The following is a 24,299-nucleotide window of genomic DNA, read 5'->3' as shown; positions in this document are numbered from 1 at the left end:
AAAATGCAAACAATAATTTAAAAAGTATTATCAGTAGGCTAAGACAAAAAAGCTTTTGTTGTGTTACCGGAAGTCAATCAACAGTCACGTTGTGGGCGTGGCCCAATTTGCACACCACCCCACGACAAATGAGCCGGGCATTATCAGCATAAACACATTTATGATTTTAACATCAATGCAACTGTTTATTTAGAAATAAACGACTGAGAACAACACCACCGAGTTGCAGGTACTGTCATGGAGGCACACAGAGGACGCTGACACAGTTTGAGACACTACAAGAGTGAATCCAGGTTGGTTTTCCTCCATGGCTGCAACTTTCATTACATTCAGCTGGAGCTATATGTTTCAGCCCCCTCTTCTCCTGTCCCTGTCTGTCGCTGGGACAGACATACTCTGTCTCTGAGTGTCTGTACGCTGGCTTCACACAGCACAGTGCGACCAACAGGCATGAATGGGGACGCGCTGAAGGTTAGAGGGCTTTTATGAATGAGCCGGCGTCACGCCACAGCAGCGCAAACATCCCCTACGGTGCCCTTCGCCCTTCCACCCCCGCCGACAGAGATCTGCAAGGCAGGCATTCCTACCGAGCACAGCCCCGTGTAGCCTGACAGAGACAGGAGTTGTCGATATCAGCTCATGGAGTTGTTTTTAAAAATAAAAAAGGCAAACTGGGTGCCAATAATTTAAATGGCTCTGGCACGGCTTCTCAGATGTCTGCACATTTTCATTTGAGCCTTAAGGAGCTTTTGGCAACCTCTGAACACCTACATTGAAAAACACTGTCATGTATTTAAACCTGCTTTCACAATAACACTCACATAAAGGCTATAAGCGCTCCTGACACCTGCCAGGATTAAATTTGGGCTAATTCACACTGAGCTTTATTCTCGGTAAAGCTAATTTTAAGCTCCAAGCGCTTCCATATAGGCCTATGGGTGCCGTTTAAACAGGTCTGTGGGCCTGCACATTGTACGGCTCTATATTAGCTTCATTTCGCAACAGCACGACCCATGAGTTCGTGTGTGTGTCACACGGGAGCGCACAAGGCTCGATCCAAAGGGAGACAGACGCGTATTTTTTCAGGGCAAGTCGTCGTTTACAATCGGTATTTTTTATGAATGGAGCGCGGTAGGCTATGCAAATGAGGGCGATTGAGAAAGAGATGGCGGATGAGGCATATCGGATATCTCATATCCTGTGAGACTTCCCCCTTCGGTTGGGAGCAAACACACAGATGTGACCAAATAACGAGGCGAAATTGCCTCTGTAAACGTCGTCGGGGTTTTTTTTCTGTTTTTTTTCTACCAGATCGACGCACAAACAAGAGGTGCGTGAGCTCGCTGCTGTTTGTGTTTATAAAAGGTGTAACTTCGGGGCGTGTTTGAGTTTCTAAGTTACGCTGCAACAGGGCCTGCTCTCTCGCTTCAGATCCTTTCAGAAAATGTTTCCGATCCACCCACGCTTATTCCCCTCCTCCTCCTACTCCTCTTCTTTCTCTCTTGCCTTCTCGAGACTAGTCTACACCAAGGTGGGGGCCCTAAAAACCCCTCTTCCACAGCACTGTCAATGCATTACTTCACAGCAGCATCAAGCACCAAATCCCATCGAGGAAACAATGTAAAATAAATGCAAAACACACATGAAAAGCAGCTTTGTAGAGAGGAGTTACAGGCTGCACATTCCACCAAGTTGCCCGAATCATCTCCAACTTGTAGGCACTGGGAGAAGCGAGAAAAGACAGACGGACAGAGAGCTCAATACTTACTCGTTTGGGTGTGTTTCTTCTATCATTTTCTCGTTTCACCTCAGGTAATGTACCACGGCGGTTGCATACTTTTCGCTCGTCATTCTTTCACCGCGGCTCCTCCGATTCTGTCTCCAATTCCGCATAAATCCCCCCTGCGCCTTTGTGCGAGTGTCGGCTCTTTGGCTTGCCTTCGACTGGCTGTGCCTCCGTCTTCTTTTCCTCACTTTCCCCCTCTTTCCTCCCCCGAAGCCGCACAGTTTCTTCTGGATCGCAAATGCCCCCTTTCCTAGAACTTTAACACCCCATCGCCTTCAGTAGGTTGCGTAGCCCGCACAGACAATTTAGTAGCCGAATCCAGCTCTTCTCTTCGCTCCCCCCCACCACCACCACCACCTCACTCCCCAAACACACACACGCACGCACGCACACACACGGGCACACAAGGCACACACTCCGTTTTTAAGTCCTAAGGCGCATGTTTTCACCGACGACTCCGGTTCCACTTGTGCGTAAAAAGCGCGTCGTCGCTGTTGTTACCGAGGGGTGGCCCCGCTAGAGCCCCATCTCTCTCTACTCCATGTTGGATTGCAGGCAGCCGAGCAGCTCCAACGACGCCGGGGGAGGGAGGAGGGAGAGCCAGAGAGGGGGAGGAGGAGGGGGAGGGGAGGGGGGTGCTGGGCGGAAGCGGTGACGTCGGTCTACATTTTGGTAGAGGGCCCACGGTGGCTGGCTGCAAGCCGTAGGGGCCCTTGATAAATGACCCCCCTCCTCCGTTCCCCTATCCGGATCCTTGATTTCAAATCCGGACATGTCACCTTTGTTCTCTTCTAGGTTCCTATTGGAATATTATAGATACTCCAGAGGAAATCCGTGCTACTTTGAGTTGGTTATTTTAACAATTTTGCTCATAATCTAGCACAGTTTGAATAATCGATTTTATTAAATAACAGTCTTTAATCTTCATAAACTCCATGATGTATGATGAAACAAAAAAAGATTAAAGGGATTTCTGGTTAATCTTGTTAACTTTTTTTTTACCACCATATCTCTCAGGTAATCCACAGCAGCTGTGCGTAATCTCTTATTGCCTTTGTGTCGCGAACTAGTCTCCGGATCAATCTGTTTAACACCTATTGATCTCCTAAAGTGTGAGGAAGTTAGATGATTAGCCACTTTTGTTTTCGGTTGAGTGCTGCCAGATTTGTATTCCTGCACCACACAGTTGCCAGCATTGTTTTCAGGTTCATGCCTGGGCAAAAACACAACACAGCCAAGTTTGAAACTGTGGTCGCGTGGCGCCATCAGGTGGATATTTGTACACACTACAAGCCTGGGATAAAAGTATAAACCAAATTATTCAACTACTTCAACTCCTGTTTTTTCTTTATTAGAAATCTGTCCATTGAATCATAACAACTTCTGTCATACAATGACATGTCAAATCAATGTACCAAAATTAACTTCAATGTGTGAGTTGTGATCATGGCTACATGTTTTGTGTTTTTTTAGGTGCAGCATTGTTTGATTTGGGACTGAACTACAAAAAGATAACAGGGAGGAGCTCACATTGTGATCAGGGTCTCTTAATCAAAGCAGCAACTGAGTGGATCATTGGATCAATTGAAAACAGCAATTCTTTTATCACAACTGAAGTGTTAGTTTGAATCCTTGACACTTCACTACATGGCCACATATTTGCTTTGGGTATTCATGTCAGTAAATCAGTTTCACAGAACAATTTCCACCAAAAATAAATGAATAAATAAATAAATTCAATTGAATTAAATTAAATTAAATTAAATTGAAATTAGATAAAATAAAATAAAATAAAATAGCATAACACAAAATTAAATTATTAATTAATTATTATTATAAAATGGGCTGCATCATTTACACTAACTGCTGCTTTACTGTATTAATTACAATAAAATTCTGCCTTTTGTTAATTTAAAATCTCCACAGCAGATTAATTGATTCTTAGAAATAGAAACTGGACCCATTAATGTCTTTCCCCCCTCTGTTTTCACTGTTTGTTTGTTTCTTTGTTTGTTTTTAATGAACATATTTAGTAGCATTTTAGGAACTGTCTCAAAACCATTTAATGGCATGAGTTAGTCAAATAATGAACTGGCACCCACCTCATCTGAGGTTGCAGAATGACAATAAGGACAGCAACACATATCAGTTAATAACAAGAATAATGACTGAGCTACATTAATGTGAAACAGAGGGGAGGAAAAAAGGGTGACAAATACATTTATAACAAAAAACAAATACACAGTGATACATTAAAATAAATTAAAATAAAATAAATATAAATTAAATTAAAATAAAATAAAGATAGAATTAAATTAAATTAAATTAAATAATATATAATAGAGGGCACACTGTGTCAGCTCTGTCCTGGTGAAGACAAAGCAACATTTCCTGCTACAATGCAGCACATATGACGACATCACAACAAAGTAAATTAAATGTTAACTCCAAGATTTTGATTCACTCTCTGACCAGACTAAAATGCACCATCTACTTTGAGAAAATAGTGTCAGCACCATAGATGCAGCAAAGTATGTCAGTGCGTGTCACAGCCTAAGAGACAACCAACACAACAACATGTAGTTCATCTCATCACAGATCACACTCTACCTTTTTATTTACTCCTTCAGTTAATAATTTCCCTTTAAAATCTATGTCTAAGTGTTTGTAATATACATTGTTGTTAACTGTTTTTGAATTTTCACTGTCTTATATTGTAATGTCGCTTTGGCAACACATAAGACATGTCATGCCAATACAGCTTATTGAATTAAAATAATTAAGAGAGGGGGGAGTGTACATGTGTGGGTAACCGCAGTGCCTAATAAGCTGGGGGATTTTCAGTATTCTGTTCTATATTCAGTGATCATCTCCACTGTTGTTTTTCTTGCATGTGTTCACATGTGTTTGTTGTTTGCAGTTTACTGAAGTTACATGATGACGATGTGGAGAATGCCTGACCATATCTAAGGATCTGGATGTGGAGTACAACCTTGACGCAGGTGATAATGGCCAAACTTGTTTTACATAATATTCACAAAACTGCAGCTGTATTCAGGTTGACTCAGTGAGTAAAACTTTTACATTATCAACTCTATTAGATGTACATTTTATAGCAATTTGAGAAATGATTGCATCACCTTTAATGGCCATTTGGTGTGTAGGCTGCCACCATGTGGTTTAAATGTAAAAATTCAGACTATGGTCAGTCTTAGCTGATTTAAAGGAAACTATTTTCTCTTGCTGCCAACCTGTATTGTTGTAGATGCTACAAAACCGATTCATATTAATATGCACATACACCATCCGTTGTATTGGAATGTTGCAATAGTAAAACCAGACTTTTCTGTGATGAAAAGTCTCACTATGCCCCATATGGTGTGAACCTTCAGCTGTACTGTCAATTGAATATTATTCTGACAGTTTATAAACTCATGTATTAAGGTATTTAGAAAAGGCACATCAGTTTTCAGCATTTCAAAACATCCAGATGCTCCTTGTTGGGTAGCTAAACCTGTTTTTCACCTGCACTTGAGTTTGGCATTTAGTATATGAACTTAAAAAAATTTAGTAAATGTTATTTAATTATCAAAAAGTACTTACTTGAACAGCATTTTCTGTTTGAGAGCTGACCTCATCACCGTGAAAGCTACAAGTAGGTGGCAATCTTTAGTACGTCTGGTTTCTGTCAGTGTGCTTGTTGTTTTTGTATCCTTATGCTGTCCTAATATTTGCTCTATATTCTGTATGTACATCATGCAACAGATATTTCCCCTCAGGGAATTGACGGGTCATTCATCCAGAGCTCCCCTGTGTATATAAACAGTTAATGAGTCCACACACACAGAGTCGGCCTCCCATTCATCATCAGTGGAGTAAACACAACAAATTCAGTCTAATTTTTCTGTTTCCCAGCTCTGAGAGACAGATTCACAATATACTAATTTCACAGGAATATATGATTGTTGTGGCATTTAACTTTTCAAGAAAAGCTACCAAGTCAGAGAGGTCAAATTAATTATATAATGAGCAATAATGATAAATATTGTTGGACCTAACAAACAAACTAGCACACATTAACAAAAAAATAGGCTCTCAAAACATTTTTTGAAATTTTATTTAAAGTCCCCCTCACTCAGAAATGTGCATTTCTACAGTTACTTCATTTGAATGTTTGACCTTGACTATGCACAGCAATGTATGTGCAGGGTGACCTCTTTATTCCGGACAGCCATTTATACACACTAGTCCCTCCCACAGGGTGAAGAATTAGAGGAAGTAAATAACAACTAAACAGGATGAAGAATACAGCATTACAGTAAGAATCTGATGACAATGAAATGCTCATTCAGGGGCTTAGATGAGTAATACTTTGATGAAATATGGAGACTCTGACAAACCTTTGTAGTCTTTGGACATGAATAATAAATTCACTCTGAATCTGAATCTGAATCTAAGTCAGCGTGAACTGAGAACTCCTAACTAAATAACATATTTTATGTTTTTTTCATATTATATTCAGTTGATAACAATAACAGTACAGAATAGCTGATAAACTGTACAATTAAACCAAATCCCTAACTGTAAGAAGTTTGTGTAAAATGAGTGATTATGAGGAATTTTGAGTAGATTATTCCCTGTGAATATTGCATCAGAGATGACTTTTCCTGACATCACTTTTCTTTAAAAATAGATTTAGAAAATATTTAAAAATTTGGGATGTTGTTATTATTATATTTTAGAATTATGTTACAGAGTTATTATGATTTTACTCTTTCCAGGTCATTTCCTATTTGTTTGTTTGTTTATAACTTTCTTTTTTCTTTTCTTTTCTTTTTTTTGGGACTAATTTTCTTTTTTTTAAATTCTCTGATAAGTTTTTGCTAATTTTTATGTTTTTGATCATTTTTTTAGGTTATTTCTTGTTCTTCTTCTTGTTCTTCTTGTTCTTCTTCTTCTTCAAAAACATGGGGAAAAATGCAATGAGCAACCTGGTAAGAAATTTCCCACAAATTCCAGAAAAAAAAAATAGATTTAGAGAGTTATAAAATAAAAAAAACACCAAGGGAAAAAGAAAAAAAAAACAATTTATCATTATTATTATTCCATTTAAATTATGTTACAGAAGTTTTATGATTTTTAAGCACTCTTTCCAGATAATTTCCTTGTTTGTTTGTTTTTTTTTAACTTTATTATTATTATTTTTTTCTTTTTTTAAACTAATTTTCTTGTTTTTAATATTCTCTTTTCGCTAATTTCTTGCTAATTTTTTCTTGCTATTTTGGGGGGGTTATTTTTTCTTCAAAAAACATGGGAAAAAGGCAGTTAGCAACTTGATAAGAAACATCCCACAAATTGCAGAGAAAAATAATAGATTTAGAGAATTATAAAAATAATAATAATACATTTTTTTTCTTATTATCATTAATAATGATAATAATAATAATAATAATTTTTAAGCACTCTTTCCAGGTCATTTTCCTTGCTCATTGCCTTCTTCCCATGTTTTTAAAAGAAATCAAGCCAGTGTATTAATTTTTTATATCTTGAACATTATTCTTAACTTTTAAAATATCCATTTTATTTTCATCAGTTTTGGCGACCCCATAGACATACGTCTATGGTCGGACCGCCAGGTTGGGAACCAGTGGCCTAGTGTGCTAGTTAGCATACTTCATACCTGAGACGCCATCTGGCGGCGTATTAGCGTAGACGCATGCGCACATGACCATGTAGGTATCGGAACGTCTTCTAACACTTAGGCCTATTGCGCATGCGCGGCCACACGTGCGCAAAATCGTTTGAACTGTAGCGGAATGGCTTATCAACCGCAGTCGGAAATGTTTGTAAAAGTTTGTTTTTGGCTCGGGATATTGGCGGTGTGTGAAGGTATTTAAAGACGTTACATATATTAGAAATGTATAATACGAATACTGTATATATTGACTTATGATATCGGTTACAGTTAAACTTAACGTTGACCCTCCCTTCCCATCTAACAGGTGTGTTTTAGCTAATGCTAATCACATGCTAATGGGCTACACTGTCTTCAGCTTAAGTCAACACATGGGGTGCTACAATCTGCTGCAAGGTAAGGTTACTCCTTTTTTAAGTGGTCACAGTGCAGCGTTTACTTACAAGCCTTATCAATAATGCTAATAATTGATTAGATGTTTTAGTAAATTCAAATTATAAAGGAAACAAACCGAACATTCACTGTTCCCACCTTCGAAATGTGACGATTTGCTGCTTTTCTGAGTAGAGTCACTACAAATTTAATATCTTTGTGGACGTTTGTTTGGACAAACAGAAAATATAGTTGTGATGGGCGTGTTCCCACACATTTCTGACATTTTATTTAGCCCACTAAAAGATTAATTAAAGAATAGTTGGTACAGTAAAAGTACAATATTGCAAATCAACAAATAAATCAAAAGGGAAAATGATTGCTGTTTGCTCTGCGTATTTATGAAATATCCTGGTTTTGTGTTGGCTGGTTTTGCACGTCACTGCAGAAGAAACTGGACCATCATAGCTCCACAGCACAGTGTCACTGACCTGTGTAATCTGCCGTGGCTTCAGAATACATGACGTGTTAATGCTGGCTTTCTTTGTGCTGTTGAGTTTACTGTACTGTATTACTGCTGCTGTGCAGGGTCACTTCAAGATCATTTAAACATTTCATTTTAAGCATGGGTGCAGATCCCGGGGGGGATGGGGGGGACATGTCCCCCCCAAATTCTGAAAAACACAAATTGTCCCCCCCCCCAATTTTAAATAGATTAAATGATTGAAATTGAACAAATGTATACAGTAGTCCTATATACTGGGAGAAAGGGAAGATGATGAGGAGAAATGGGAATCCATGAGAGGCAAGAGATGAGAACGTGAGTGGACATAACATGCCTGAGACCCTGAAACTAGAAGTAGCATTAACTAACAGCGAAGCAGTGAAAAGGAGGGTGATGGCTGGTTCCATGTACTACTGGCTGTTTAAGAGAAATAAACAGTAAAGGTAAGCATATGATTCTCTTTGTAGTGTTTTTTGAATGACTTGGTGATGGTGATGAGCCTCTATGAAATCGTTAAATATGCTGGTAATCTCAAGCGCTCTGTGGGCATGATTTGCACGCGTGCAATTAAAAAAAAAAATCACAATCAGATTGTGTCCCCCCCAAACTTGTCATCAGATCTGCACCCATGATTTTAAGGCTCGTGACTTGGTTGTATAGATCTTAACCATAACATTAAGCCCAATGTGTGGAGCCTAAGGGTTGCTCTGAACATTTTAGATTTGGCAGAATAACACGAGGACTGTAGTGTGTATTAGGGCTAATGAAGATGTTATATTGTTTTTAAGATATGAGACTGTATATATCGTCTTAGATTTTGGATATTAATGTATTGTGAGATGGCATAAATGGGGTTTTCCCCTCATTTTAAAGGCTGCGTTACAGTAAAGTGATGTAAATGTATCAACTTACCAGACTTTGCTACTTGTTTTATGGCTTGCCTTAACCCACTTATTTGCTATATCCACATTATTGATGATTATTAATCAAAAATATATATTTTTTGAGAAAAAAGATAGTCATCCCTACAACTTTATTGCATCAGAGAGGGTAATTGGTCAGTAAAATTGTTATGTTTAATTTTGTGTCCCAGTCCTAGCATTAATGAATCGCTTTCGCAGAGATATATATCATGTATGGAGATATAGCCAATAATACTGTGATATAACATTCAGGACGTATTGCCCAGCCCTAGTCTGTATTGACACAAACTATTGTCGCTCTGGTTGGTTTGGGTCTATTTGACATTTTGACTTGTCATAGTGTGGCATCCAGCACTCACTGAACAGAAGTGTGACGTGTGAGTGTGTGTGTGTGTGTACTAATGTTGATATTTGTGCTCCATGCAGCATGTGATGATGTTCCTCATTATAATCATTTATTTTATTAAGTAATTCAATTTAAAAATGATTTAAGGATGTTGTGTAGAAGAACAGTGTTCCTTTTGATTTGGAGTTGTCAACTCAAACTGAGAAACTGCTGAAAAGGGAAGGAAGTGGGAAGCTTAGAGGAACTTATACTTTATTTCTGTAGCACTGACTGAACGGGTAATTTTATTTCTGCTGTGTGTATTTTACATGTAAATATTTACAGTACATATTTTGTCTGTTTTCTTTAGATTTAGCTGTCCAATTGTTGGTGATGGGTGAAAATAAACAAACCTTTTGAATAACTCTTTTTAGTTTCTGGTATATACTGCAGGGTTTTCCACACATTAATTCATCTGTGGTGGCTCGCCACAAGTAAAACATCTGCAGCCACATTTTAATTTTCCAAATTGTTCAAAATTCAGCAGCTAGACTTTTGACCAAAACAAAACGATCCTTGCATGTTACACCTATTTTGGCTTCCCTGCATTGTCTTCCAGTCTTTTTAAAAAGCCATTTTAAAGTGCTTTTATCACAGACAAGGCTCTCAGTGATCTGGAACTGGAGTATATAACCAAGCTTCTCGCACCATACCGCCCAAAACAGGCCCCTCAGGTCTGCTACTCTGGGTCTTCTAACTGTTCCAGAGTCCAGATTAAAGTTCAGTTCTTGCTCCTTGGCGTTGGAGCAGCCTCCCACTGAGCATCAGATCAGCTGCCTCTGTTCACATCTTTATATCTCGTTGCAAAACGTACATTTACAGATTGGCCTTTCCTGACAGTTGATAGACTTATTGTGTGTACGGGAGTGTATGTATTCAGCCATGTGTATATGTATGCATACAGGTATATACGTGTTTAAGTGTGGTTATCGCTATCACCTATCACTGTCTGTTGTGCCTTAAAAACTCTGTATTAGATCTTGTGTGGAGGAAAAGCATTGCTGCTCTGACTTATAAAGGTTAAAACATTCACGTTGGTTGTGCTTTGAACTACTTCGCATTGTTGCCCCCGACTTGTGGGGTGTATTTAAATATCTTAAACATCTTTGCCAACTCAGTGGATGGTAATGTAGGGTTGGCAGTGACAGGGATGCAGCGCACAGAGAAATTGTTAACCCAAATTGGAAGAAAAATCAGAATACTTGGCAAAACTGAACACAAATAAAATAAAAATTGTTGGCTGACTTTTTTGTTTTTCAGCAAGTCTTTTTACATCTTTCTGATTTTCTCTGCTCATGTCAGAAGCACCCCCAGCCACAACAGTAAATACATAGAAGTTTTTAAAGGGGGTCAATTTGTCTCTAATTCAAACCACACCACACTGCGCTCCCTCCCCTCCTGAGTATCACAAAACATTCATCAGGCCTGACTCCCTGACCTCTCTGCATCCCCCCCGGCCAATCAGAATCAAACCAGACAGCGTCTCTCTGTCTGTAACTTTTGTACATGTACATAAAAGCCTCCTTTCCCTTCATGAGTGCTTACACCCCCAAAAGCCACACTCCCAACTTAAAAACCAGCATCGGCACATGCACCCTCCTTCCTCCCTCTCTCCACCCCCTCTATCACAACAATCCACATCCAGGTGATAAATGAGGTCGCCCCAGTGTGTGGTAACAGGTCAGAGGTCGACCTAACAGTTCTTGTGGGGTTTTGGGGGCAAACTGGAGTCACTGGGACTTGGGTTACCAGTCTGGTCACACTGCTGCAACTCTTCCCAGTGTCACCACCACACACTACCAGTCTGGTCCAGCAGAGGGAGACAGAGAATCACATAACTGCTCATTCTTTTGGCTCTTGTATTTCTATAAGAAATGTGTGTTAGATATCACATTTTATCTGATAAGCCCCCTCACTTGAACTGTCAGTTTAAAAAAGGTATTTAATTTGCCCCTTTGATATAACAAACTCAATAACTTAATACTTCCCTAGAACTGTCATACTTGTAGAGCTTACTTCAGACATACAGAAGCATTTCAACCAAAACTATTAGACAATCTCCGCTCAGTCTTCCTAATTGAGCTGAAAGGATTTATTGATTTTTCAGTTAGTTGATGGACAGGAAATTACATCTGAATTAACAGATTTTCAAACCAAAATACCAGCTTCTCAGATGTGTGGATTGGCTTCTTAGTCTGTGTGATAGTGACTATAAAATGGTAATTTTGGGGTTTCAGACCGTTGATTGGACAAAATAAGCTATTCGAGGACATCAGTTTGGGATTTAGGAATTGTTTGAGTGCATTTTTCACTGTTTTATATATTTTACAGAGAAGATAATGATTAATTAGCAGATTAACCAGTACAAACGCTCTTGTTGCCTGTGTGTCTGATCCTTGTGTATTAGTCTGTCTCTAAATTCTTACTTTGTTGCGAGTCCCTGAATGTAGCGCAGGCTGAATTCTTCTTTTTTCCCCCTCAGCAGTTTTGAGTGGTAGGTGGGATGATTGGTCAGTCGATCCAATCAGAGCTGATTAGGTGGATGGATAAGAGGAGCAGCTGGAGTGAAAGCAAACTTTTACACCAATCACCATGAATGGTTTGGTTTCGCTTTCACTGTGCCTGCTGTTCTGCTGCTCCATCTGTGCTTAGAGTACACTCTGCGCTGCAAGAGTGTGGCGCAATGAATAACTGAACGGTATAGTGCTCCTAATGAACGGTCCAGCTCTAACAATAGAAAATCAAAACGTGGCGGCAGATGTTTTAATCATGGCGGGCCACCACAAATAAATGAATATGTGGGAAACCCTGTGATAATAAAAACAGTCATATCAGCTGTAATATAAGACGTGCTTTCACAGTTTTTAAGAGAAATGAAAGGCAACATGGTGTATTTTTAGCTGCTCACCTCTAAATATGCTGGAAAAAAAGGTTTTGTATGCAGCATTCAGAACATTAGCACACACCACTAGTTGATATCTGAAGATATAATAGAATAATGGCGTTCTTAGCAGAGAATGAAGTCACGCTCATCCAAGCCTCTCTGTGTTATGTTGTCGTAAGCAGAACCGCCCTGGTGTGCGCATGTTATCACACGTGTGTATCCCACTGGCTAGCTCATCAGCGCTGCTGTGCGCTGTGTCTATATGGGGGTTACCGCTAATATCAGGACAGCGTTGTTATAGAAATTAGCGCCCAGTTTATAGTTTCTTCCTGATTAAACTTTTAGCTCTGTCAGCATTGTTGTGTTGCTTAGCGCTGTTTTTGAAGGTAGCACCGTTAGCTGCATTAAGAACCGTGTCCAGACAACTCATATGCTGTCAATGTTGGATTACTTCACCAGTTAGACCAAAAACTAATGATATGCAGTGCTCCTCATTCTTATTCTGTTTTTGAACAGTCTCTTCCTGGGTTATTTTGCACTCCATCATTCTTAGGCAAGCCAGCCCCCATCTGAAGCATGACACCTATAAGACAATGTTTCAGAGCGGCTGTAATTTGTCTTTTATTCGTAATTGTGCTGTGAAGAGGTGAATGGTTTCACAGTAAAATGAGCACTGTTTAAGTAAATGTACTGTTATTTCTTTTCACCATTGTTGTGCAGCAAAGGAAGGTTCTTTTCCTCAGAAATGTGGTGGTGCAAAAGTAGAAAAATCACAAAATAGAAAGTAGAAGTACTTAAGTAAATGTGCTTTGCTGCTTTGCCATGACTTTGTTAGTCCTCACGCCAGTTGCTTATTGGAGCTGTCATTCATCCTCTATGTGGTGGCCTGCACAAAGCCAAGTTTGTCAATTAATTGATGAGTCATTCGCCATTAATCAAGACCATCATTTTAAAATGGCCCAATATAGGCGAACAGCTGATGAATCCGTCTTCTTAAATGTGAGGGTTTGCATCTTTTCCTCGTCTTACATTGTAGTAAAGTTAATATCTTTGGGTTTTGGACTGTTGGTACAAATCAAGCAATTTGAAGAGGTCATATTAGGCTATAGGAAACTGTGATGGCCATTTTATTTACTATTATCTCATGTTGTATTGAACAAATGATTAATCAGTACTGAAAATAAGTGGTAGTTGCGTCCGTATAGCTTCGTGGCACCATTTCTTTTTCTCCTCTTGCTGTGCCATTAATCAGGAAATTGTTGCTGAAACTTATCCATTGGGACAGAAGGTCAGAAAATGGTCATGTGTGTCATTTTGGTGTGTGTGTGTGTGTGTGTGTGTGTGTGTGTTCAAGGTCAGCTTTGGGGTCATCAGTGTTTAGTCTGTGTTTTCTCCAGAGTGGCGACTCCAGCTCTCTGTTCACGTTGTGGAGATTTATAGCATTACATTCTCAACAAGGACCGTCTTGGTGATGTGTAAAAAGACCCTCCATACAAACACATGCGTGCACAGTTCACACACTCCCATGTTCAATATTAATCCTTTATTTGTAATCAAAATACAGACATTTGTGTGGATTTTTAAAGGCTAATATTTGATAGTGAAATTGATTTTGGCAGCTTAGTTTTATTCTAGCTGTAAAGAACGGAGATTATGGTGAAATATTATTTGGAGAAGAGTGTTAATGAACGTAAGATGGAGATCAAACCCCAGACACAAAGAACAAGCAGTCACTGATGCTGTGAAAAGGATGATTTTAATTTAGTAGAGGTAACTTTAAAAACACTGAATCCTCTTAAGCACACCCTCACATATCCACCTTGTGTCCAGCCTGGCCCCCAAAAGCTTGCAGTATTATCAAAATACACACTCCCTCTCACACACAGCTTGGCCTCCATGGCTCCAGCAGGCGTAGTAATGGTTCTGGGAGCCAGACTCTCCTGTCTCCGTCGCCAGGCCCCGGCTCCAGCCACGGCTCCAGCCCCTGCGTGTGCGACAGCAATTTCCTTAAGAATCCACAGCAAGCGCAACACTTCTCCTTTTATTTTTACAAAAACACCACCGACCCCCACCCCCCTCTACAAACACACACACACACACACGCGCAGACGCACACACACAACACACAACCACTTCTGAGAAACGCAGAACAGTCACTTGCAATTACGACTCATCCAAGAGTATGATATACAGTCCTGTCAAATAGCCAGCAGGCCCACAAGGGAAGCAGAGGGTCATTTTTTTCTCGTTTGACCAAACTCAGTCCGTCTGTTTCTGCCTTGTTCGTAGAGATACACGTATATAAACTCTGAGATAGACACAAATATACCAGCACTCAATTTTTTAATGAATTTTAACAACACAATTAAATTATCTTACCTTGAATGTGGAATTTATTGTTTAACTCTTCTGCTTTTAACCATGTTTGGCTCAACTTTTGCCTTGGCCCAGTTCACTTCTTGCCCCAAATATTGTTGCAAAACTAAAGATATCACGCAAAATTTTAGACTTCCTGTGAATATAATACAATTAATCATATTTCCACATGTATTTTGTATCTTCTGTGGGTTCATTCATTCAGTCATGATGGCTACTTTAATCAGATATTGGTCAAATTGTGTGCGGAACTGAAAAAGTGTAAAGAGTATATGGCTGTCAACTCTCAGTTTTTCAGTCATACCTGATTTATACAATTCCAAGACTGTTCAGGGACCTTAATATGCAGAAATATTTAAATACCCCATTTTGAAAAGTGGCAATTTACCTTTTCTCTTCCAAAATTTCCAAGTTTTGGAACATTATTTAGCCTCTTTAGCCTCTTCTTTAGATTGATCTTGTGACCCCTTAGAGGGCTCCTGATCTCTGATTTGGGAGCCATTGCCCTCAATCAAGGATTTACAGATCTCAAAGTTAATTCATTTTCTTTCTCATATCTGTTATTAGGCTGAAATGGAAGCAGAATATGATTAAAATATGTCTATAGTCATTTAAAAACACTCCAGGTGCCTGATATTGAAAAAATATATTTAAATGACGTTGATGATGCATATTGCCGCACTGTCAATTTTAGGGCCCAAATGGTATTAAAAATGTTTTTCAAAGATGATACGTGATTGCTGTTTGCTTATCTGCACTGATGGAAAGCCCCCATCCCATGTATGCTATCTTGTTTCACACATCAGAAGGCCCAAACATTTGCAATTATTCATGACAGATCTGACATAAACAGCTTATCATCTCTGTCTAAAGCCTGCTGTAAACAAATCCACTGGTGATCAACCAACCTGACTTAATCTCCCACTTAGATTTCCAAACAAACCCACCACACACAGACCTGCACGCACACACACACACACACATGCACACACGCAGACACACAAACGCTTCACAGATCTTAAGTCTGAGTCCGTCAGCAGCGAACAAGCAGAAGTTTATGAGATTAGACGTTTGGCATCAACTATCAAAGCGAGCAACAGCAGAAACAGTGTTCTTTAAAAAGGGATCTGTGTGTTTCTGTGCATGTGTGTGTATGTTGTGTGTGAGTGGGTGTGTGTGTGTGTGTGTGTGCGTGTGGGGACCCCATCTAAACAAGCCCCAACAGCCCCTTTGTTGGCGAGTTGCTCCAGGAGAGCGTGTTGATGGAACCGCATCGATGTTCGGATTAGGGCACGCCTCCGTGATCAAGTGCTCAAACACTAGATAAGAGCGACAGAAACACCCTTTAATCCTGGCTAACCCTTTTCTAAATAGGACGGGATCCTACCAGGCTCACTGGAGGGGAGGAGGGCTGAAAGAGTAGCTCAAAGTTTAGCTTCAGTCTGCTGTGATTTATTGTATTCGAAATCACAGAAGAGAGGTCATGTACATATAGAAAAGTGAATTACTGACTGAGTGGTAGATATGAGGAGAAGAGTTTAAAAATATTGCTGTTTTTAATCCAAGCTAACTATATTTACCATGAGAGTGATATCTTACTCGTGGTAGATAAATGAATAAATATGGAGTCATTCCTTTCATGGTTTAATTAGCTTTTTTGTGAGCAGTACTGGTCAGAAAAAGGTAATGAGAGTTGAAAATCTTTGTAGTCTTTTTCATTTTAATTTCACAATTTAAGCAGAGACAAAAAAAACAGACAACCCCCCCAAAAAAAGTCTCTAGGTCATCGGTGCAAGCAGCGTATTACAACCCATATCTACATTTATTGACACGCAGTTACCCTGGTGAACTGTCCAGCGTGTGCCCTGCCTCTCGTGCAGTGTTAGAAAAAACAACCAGTTTTGTTGTTTTCCTGTTTTTACATCGTAACATGTATTCTGTCCAAGCTTTTCAGTTTCACATCAGGGTACATCAGCTAAATAGAAGTTTTGTGGTCCTGTAGCTTGCAATCTTGTATCACAAAATCTCTTCCAGCACTTTTAAAACTCCTTTTTCTTTTCAGCGTAGGTGAGAAATGACAGAAGGGAGACGCACACTCGATGAAAGGTATTGGTGTGTGTGTCAGGTATTTTTTTCCACCTTTGCAGGATAAAAGACAAAAAAGAAAACCCCCCATTCATTCCCAAGTTTAGGTCCCTCTTTCTCTCTCTCTCCATTTTCATTTTCACCCCAAGTTTCGCACAATTGTGCCACAAAACTGTTGAAATTGGATGTTAAAATACCTTTGCTTTAGCAACCTGTCAGCTTCAGGCTGACGTGTGAAAAGGTAATACAAGCTAGGCTTTACTCTCACTGAGGACACCCCCCCCCCCCCTTACTGCTTCAATAACTGCACCAACTTCACACTATCCTTCAAACCATCCTCAGCCACAAAGACCACAGCCCAAGTGTTTTAACACCTCATTAGAGAGAAAAAATCCTGCTAGTAGTTTTTATTGATAATGTGAGGGGATTTGCCTTGTTTGTCTGGTTGCCAGAATGACGAAGAACAGAGAGTAACAATATTAAATGCGATAAATTTATTTCCCACTGGCATCACGTCTACTGAAAGGAGTCCACAGGGATGGACCACAAACAGTAACATCTTACCGTGTTTATTCAGGACAATAACCCTGCAAGAAATGTATATAATGTAAAGCCGGAAAAAAATAGCCACTTAATTTTCTGTCAATTGACTTATTTATTAAATCAGCAACTTTTTCGATAATGGAGTCATCGTTTAAGTACATTTTAAGCAAAATACAACCCCTCCTTTTGTTCCACCTTCTCCAATGAATGGAAGTTGCTTCTTTTGTTGGTTTTATGTTATTGTGCATTAAATATTTTTGTGTTTTTAAGATTATTTTTTGTTTTTATTAGATATGACACCCTCTGAGTGAAAGGGGGAGAGAGAGAGAGGATGACATGCAGCAAAGATCCACTGTGACAAGGACATAGCCTTTGTATACATGGCACCTGTTTTACAAGGTAAGCTACTGAGCGCCCCATATTATTGTATTTTAGACAAATTATCCTAGACTCTGAGTCTGACATTTTTTTTTTTTTTTACATTTTATAAACTAAACAATCAAGAAACTATCATCTTTAGTTGCAGCTCTGAACATTTGAGTGATGTTTGTGATGTGGGCTTGTGAGCGTTGCCAGTCTGATCCCCAAACAAGTTAAGCATCCCATCTTAATTACCACCACTGAGGGGACCTGGATCAAGGGCCTTAGGAGAATACTGTTGGAGCCATATGTTTGATTTGTGTTAGAAGTATTATCCCGCCATGCCAGTAGGTGGCTTATGCCACTGGCTGAGGCAGGCCATGGTATTCATGCCAGTAAGCACAGGCTTTGCTGATATTATTTTCGACTGTGCTCAGATTAAAATGTATATGGCTGTGTTGAAACTTATACGGACATTATGGACACTGGTGAGAAAATAAACGCATGATGATATATGGCATTGGTAAAGATTAGAAAATTAGAATTCAGCCAATTAGCAACCAGTAGCAGCTAAAGTATAGGGTTAGTCACTACCAGATGTTGCGCTAGACTTTTTCGTCGCTGGTCATTTTGACCGACAGGGTCATAAAAATCCGGTCATAATCTATTTTTACTGGTCATTTTAATTTTCGTTTTTAAATGATAATAAAGATATTCAACGACATTTAGTTTTCATTCGTTCGTTTTTAATAAATCCAACAAGCAAGTTATAAAGTGTGAATTAATAAGGACATGAACGAAAAGATGAACAGACATCCACACACCCGTGCCATTAGGCTTCGCCCTGGACACACTGGAGGGCACTAACGCGTCACTAACGCGTCCGGTGTGTCCAGGGCGTTATGTAGTTATGCCTGTAGGCTCGGTGACACAAAATTAAAATTGTAATGAAGTGATTAGGGTATTGAAAAATGTGTTCGGTTATGCACTGTTGTGTTATTTTAAATTATAAACATGGTATTTTCTCCTCACGTTCCTCAGTGCGTGCGGTTGTTATTTTATTTTGAAAATTGGCTGGATTCTCTCGTCTTTCCTGTGTCCGACTTCCTGTTTGGTACGATCACTCAATCCAGCTTGACAGAAGCGCTTGCGGCTCCCGTGAAAAATAGACCAGACGCCGAACTGAAGCGTTGCCTCTGTGGGCGCTCCTCTCTGCTCAGCGGCCTGTGTGGACAGTCTGATATGTTAACATGGGCGCTGACTGAAAACTGCCTCCGCTGCTGGGCGCCGTGCTTCGGTTCTGTGTCCGGTGTGTCCAGGGCGTTATGTCAACAACACTACATGAAGCAGATGAATGACTTTTTCTCTGCGGTACTGTGCACTCCGCCGCCAAGTGGGCAGGGGTGGTAATTGCAACCAGTCAAATGACCGACGGCCTTCAGATTTTCCGGTCATTGTTGTAAAAAAACGGTCAATGACCGAGAATATCCGGTGACCCCTGGTCACTACAAATACTTTGTCCCTTAAATGATGATTTGTATGTCAGTTACTCCCACCCTGTTACCTTGAATTTGTGAAGAAAGCTTTGTTTTTCCGTCATGCCTTCATCATGACAGAGAATCCAAAAGCGTAGAAAATTCTTGAGGACTTTTAAGTAAAGGGGGACGACGCTTAACAGCAAAAATCAGTTTTCAAACCCGCACAACTCGTGTGGCATAATCCTAGTCCCATTTATCCAGCAGTATGCGTAGTATTTCCTAAACAGTCCCACGCACGGATGACTGGTGCACTTGGCTGTTTATGCGGAAGCGTTGTAAGATTTTAGCAAAATTCAGGTGTTTGGGAAGTGCTGAACATACAACTGGATAAACCAGACTTGGATTATACTGCATGAGTTGTGTGAAAGTTTGAAAACAGATGCTTTGATTAGGGATGCATGATAATGGATTTTTTGCAGATGTCCAATATGCTAATATATATGTCAACTTACTTGGCTGATCACCAATACTGATATCGATATACCCAATTAATTTCACTGATCATCAGGTCTCTTCTGTAGTGGAATTAACATCACATCATGTGTACATACTCTTATCATGATGGCCACCAGCAGATGGAGACATGAAATACAATGATTTTCAGTGTTTGTAATATTCATTCATTCATTGTGCAAAATCAGAAAAAAGTGTGTTGGTGATTCTAATAGTTTATTTTAAAGCCAATATTGGCCAGTACCGATGACGTGTCGATATTATTATGCATCCCTAGTTTTGACATAGTTTTCCTGGTAAACTCAAATCACTATGACTTCAATTCATGTTCACCTTTTCGGATTCTCCGTTCACTGTCAGGGCATGTGAGAAAAACTTTTTTCCCTGAATTCAACATAACGCGGCAAGTAACTGACATTTACATGATCACGTAAGAGGCAAAGTATTCTTTTTACGCCTGGTTCAGACTGAATCGAACCTTGCATGAAAAAACACAGCCCTCTCATTTATTTGAGGGGAGACAGTCCGACAACACACTGGGGGTACCAGCTAACAACACATGGCCTTCTGTTTGCTGCAACATGATGTGACGTTGTCCAGCAAGACATTATGTTCGCCAGTGAAATACAAGCAAACGCGTTTACCTCGTCGATTATGTTATAAGATTTGACTTTGAACAAAAAAATACTTGCTGCTGTGATAACTTTCCTGTCCTAAAATCCTGTCTGTGAGCACTGCAAACTGATGAGCAGTGTTTTTGGCATTTGATAAGTCTTTAAACACATTAATCTGTTACTCTGATTGAACTTTGTGGTTTGTATTTCATTGTCTTGTTTTAACACAGTGACATTTTTGGTGTGAATCCTTGTTACCTCCTATCAGTCTGTGGTTGTGACTGTGTGTAAGTGTTTGAGTGTGAACAGTTTGCCAACTTTAGGGCTGTATTAAAAATGTATTGACACAAATTCATTGTGAACACCCTAATTAACACTAAGGGTGTGAATGTCCACTCAAAACAACACTAATGAAGCTTTTTTTTTTTGTAGATCCGCCGTGTCCCTTCTAAATTCATTGACTTGAAACACTCAATTAGGATGACACGAGCCGTTGACAAGAAAAACGGCAAGTCATTACATCTCAAACATGACAACCCCTGAGCGCCCTTACAAACAAGGATTGTTAATTCTTGTGTCTAGATTAAAAACACCTGTTGGTAAACAAGACAATTATTCTGCTCAGTCCAATGGGGAGCGCTGCGTTAATCATACATGCATCCTCCCCTGTTAAAAGGCAACCTGATATTCCCCCACTGAATTCTCACTGATTAACTCGATACTCCTGACTGTTTAAAATTCATCCCACCAATGAGCAAGAAACTGATCTCCTGTGTGTGTGTGTGTGTGTGTGTGTGTGTGTGTGTGTGTGTGTGTGTGTGCGCGCGCGCACGCGCACGTGTGTGTGTGTGTATATATATATGTGTGTATACAATTGTGTTCTTTCCCCAAGATCCTGGAAAGTGTATGCATAAAATATCCCAGTCCCTGGTGTCAGCACAATTAGCTGTTAAATAAAATACCTACTCCTCGACGCTTTTGCAACATTTTAATTAGACGAACCAGCTGAAGTGAGGGCCCGTTTTAGTAAAATAAACAGCCCTGTTTGCCAAGAAAAAGCTCCCTGAAGGGAAAGGCACTAAGTGAGGTTGCTTGGGGCAGGAAATGGAGAGATAGCAGCAGTTTACCCGAGGAGCTAAAAGATGTTTGTTTTTTGGAGAAAGAGAAAGTGTGTGAACACTTTCTAAAGCCAAGGGCGTTTCTAAGTTTTCCATCTTTGTACCATCATGTGTCAGTAGCTTCCATATGCGTCGGGTTCATGGCGGTCTTTGTGTACTTTTGGATGCTTAGATTACAGTATAAGGTTCTGAGGAATAATGAGGTCTCTCTGTGTTAACAAATATCTAAAAATATCAAACAAATATATGAGAAAGCTGTGTTGCGTGTAATAAAATGCAACCTTAATAGACTTGAGGGAAGACTCTGTAAGGGAAATCTTTTTTTCTTCAATCCATTACAGGGGCTCTAACTATATATCATTGCTTTCAGTTTACTATGTATTGTCTCTGCTGTGTTTATATTGATTGTTACATGCAGGCTATTAGACGCCCTCTTGACACTGAAGCTGAATTCAGGATATAACTGTCAGTTTGAAACGGTTGCTGTTTAAATAGTTAAATGTGCAGAGAAAGTAACTGCAATCAGTCTGTATTTTTGATTACTTCAGAAAATCTGTTTCTACTACCGTAAAACTTCTATTAATAGCCCGGGCTATTAATTTGCTTAAATCAATGAACTCAGCAGGCCTGTATTTGGGACAGGCCTTTCATTCCTTTCACACAAAACTGTTGCTCAGCAAAGATCGGAACATACAATCAAATTGTTTATTTAAACCAGTATGAATATTACTTGTTTAAAAATTAGGCTTCAGATAATGTATCAGTTATGAATCATTCATTTGATCTAATTCTGACAGACATCAATCTAGGATTACGGCACCTAGCATACCGACACAACACCACTTTATCCTGTTAAAACAGGAATTTCTATGAGAAACTCTTTTGATTCTGTTGAACCCTTATGGACTAAAGGAATCTGAATAACTTCCAGGGTAATAGAGGAATGGACACATAATTTGAGGTGGCAAACGACCCGGACTTCTACAAAAAACAAACTGCTTGGCAACCAGACCAGGCGTCTAACTGAGACAGGTGTTTATTTGTCAAAATGTGTAGCCACACCGGGCTAGTAAAAAGGACTGGGCGTTTAATTGGGACGAGACTTTTAATTGAAATTTTACACTATTGCTCATATAGATTTCTAATGAAGTGTGGTAAGCAAAAAACAGGATATTGAATCAGACGGATTTTCAAGTTTCAGTAGTCAGTTTAAAGAGGGCTAAACCAAATGTGACCACTGCATAGAGAACGTCACTGATCTGAGGAAATAGTTGAAGGGATGAATTTATAATATACAAGTTACAGTCAAGATGCCAAATTGGCCGTCACACAGTGACGATATGTAATAACATTTTTCTTGGTAGCGGTTTTAAAAGTTGTCATCACTTGTAATCATACGTGCTCTTTAATAACAGAAATTCTATTTGTGTGGATACGCTAGTACTCTGTCCACCCCTGTCACCACCTCCACCTAACGTATGATGTTAATGTTGTGTAACTCAGCTGAGCTGAACTGGAGAAAGTCTAATGTCTAGATATTTTGAGACACATTCACTTGCTCTACCGTAACAGCTCAGGGTGATACTCCACAAACGGCTGCCGTAACATTTTGTCTCCACCAGGAGCCATGTGCTCATTCCAGGTTACATTTACTGTCCCCAAATCTGCCTTTTACACCAGTGTCTTTATGCTTCTGTATCACACATATTGTAGAGGCATCTCAGTTAAAAGACAAAGAAACTGACACTAAATCCTAAAGTAAGATGGAGCTTCCAAATACCTCTTTTCTTCAGCTGTTTCTGTATCTAAAACATCTGTTGTATAAAGGAACAGTTCACCCTGAAATCAAAAATACATATTTCTCTTACCTGTAGTGCTATTTATCAATCTACATAGACTGTTTTGGTGTGAGTTGGAGATATGAGATATCTGCCCTCTCCTGAATATAATGGAAGTAGGTGGCACTTGACTTCTATTGTCATCAAAAAAAAAAAAAAAAAAAAAGATTGAAAACTCAACAGCAATGTCTCTTTCCAGAAACCATGACTGACCATCTACTCAAGATAATCCACAGTCCTTGTTGTGAGCAGTTTAATGTAGGAACTATTTTCTCTCCACCAAACTACACCGCCCCAACAGTATCACTATGCAGAAGGAAGCGTGCATCTTTTCATGGACGAGATGCTCGTGCTTGTGACAGGCATCCTCCGCAGCTGAGCAGTAGCGTTGGCGTCAGTGGTGCTAGGTGAGCGAACAGTAGATGCACGCTTCCTTCTGTGCAGTGATACTGTTGACGGGTGTAGTTTGGAAAGAAAATAGTTTCTAAATGAAAAGCTCACAACGAGGTCTGTGGATTATTTTGAGTAACCAGGTCATGATTTCTGGAAAGAGACATTGCTGCTGAGTTTTTCACATGTGTATGTTTGTCACTTTGAGCCTCACAAGCCGAGTGTCATCTACAGTGGTGGAAAAAAGTTTTCGGACACCCTTAAAATTTTACACAATCTCAAATATTATCATGAAATATTTGTGGAAAAATCTTTTTTGTGTTTCAAAAGGTGTGGCTGCATTAGACAGATACAAACAAATACAAATTATATTTTTTTGTTTATTGTTTACAAGAAAAACTAACAAAACTAAATTCTTGACAGTTTCAATATGT

The 24,299-nt window shown here is 39.5% G+C and overlaps 1 protein-coding gene across 1 annotated transcript in view; it reads right to left on the bottom strand.

Moving 5' to 3' along the window:
- Positions 1-2,367, bottom strand: part of LOC125903209 (sprouty-related, EVH1 domain-containing protein 2-like) — a 31,564-nt gene extending 29,197 nt beyond the window's left edge. The window contains exon 1 of the mRNA XM_049599980.1: positions 1,769-2,367. Within this exon, the coding sequence (XP_049455937.1) occupies positions 1,769-1,794 (26 nt within the window). The 5' untranslated portion in view covers positions 1,795-2,367. The remainder of the gene's footprint in view (positions 1-1,768) is intronic.
- Positions 2,368-24,299: the final 21,932 nt, after the last annotated feature.

This window comes from Epinephelus fuscoguttatus, linkage group LG16, assembly GCF_011397635.1.
Source record: "Epinephelus fuscoguttatus linkage group LG16, E.fuscoguttatus.final_Chr_v1".
Taxonomy (NCBI): Eukaryota; Metazoa; Chordata; class Actinopteri; order Perciformes; family Serranidae; genus Epinephelus; species Epinephelus fuscoguttatus.
This window is presented reverse-complemented; position numbering and strand designations above follow the sequence as displayed.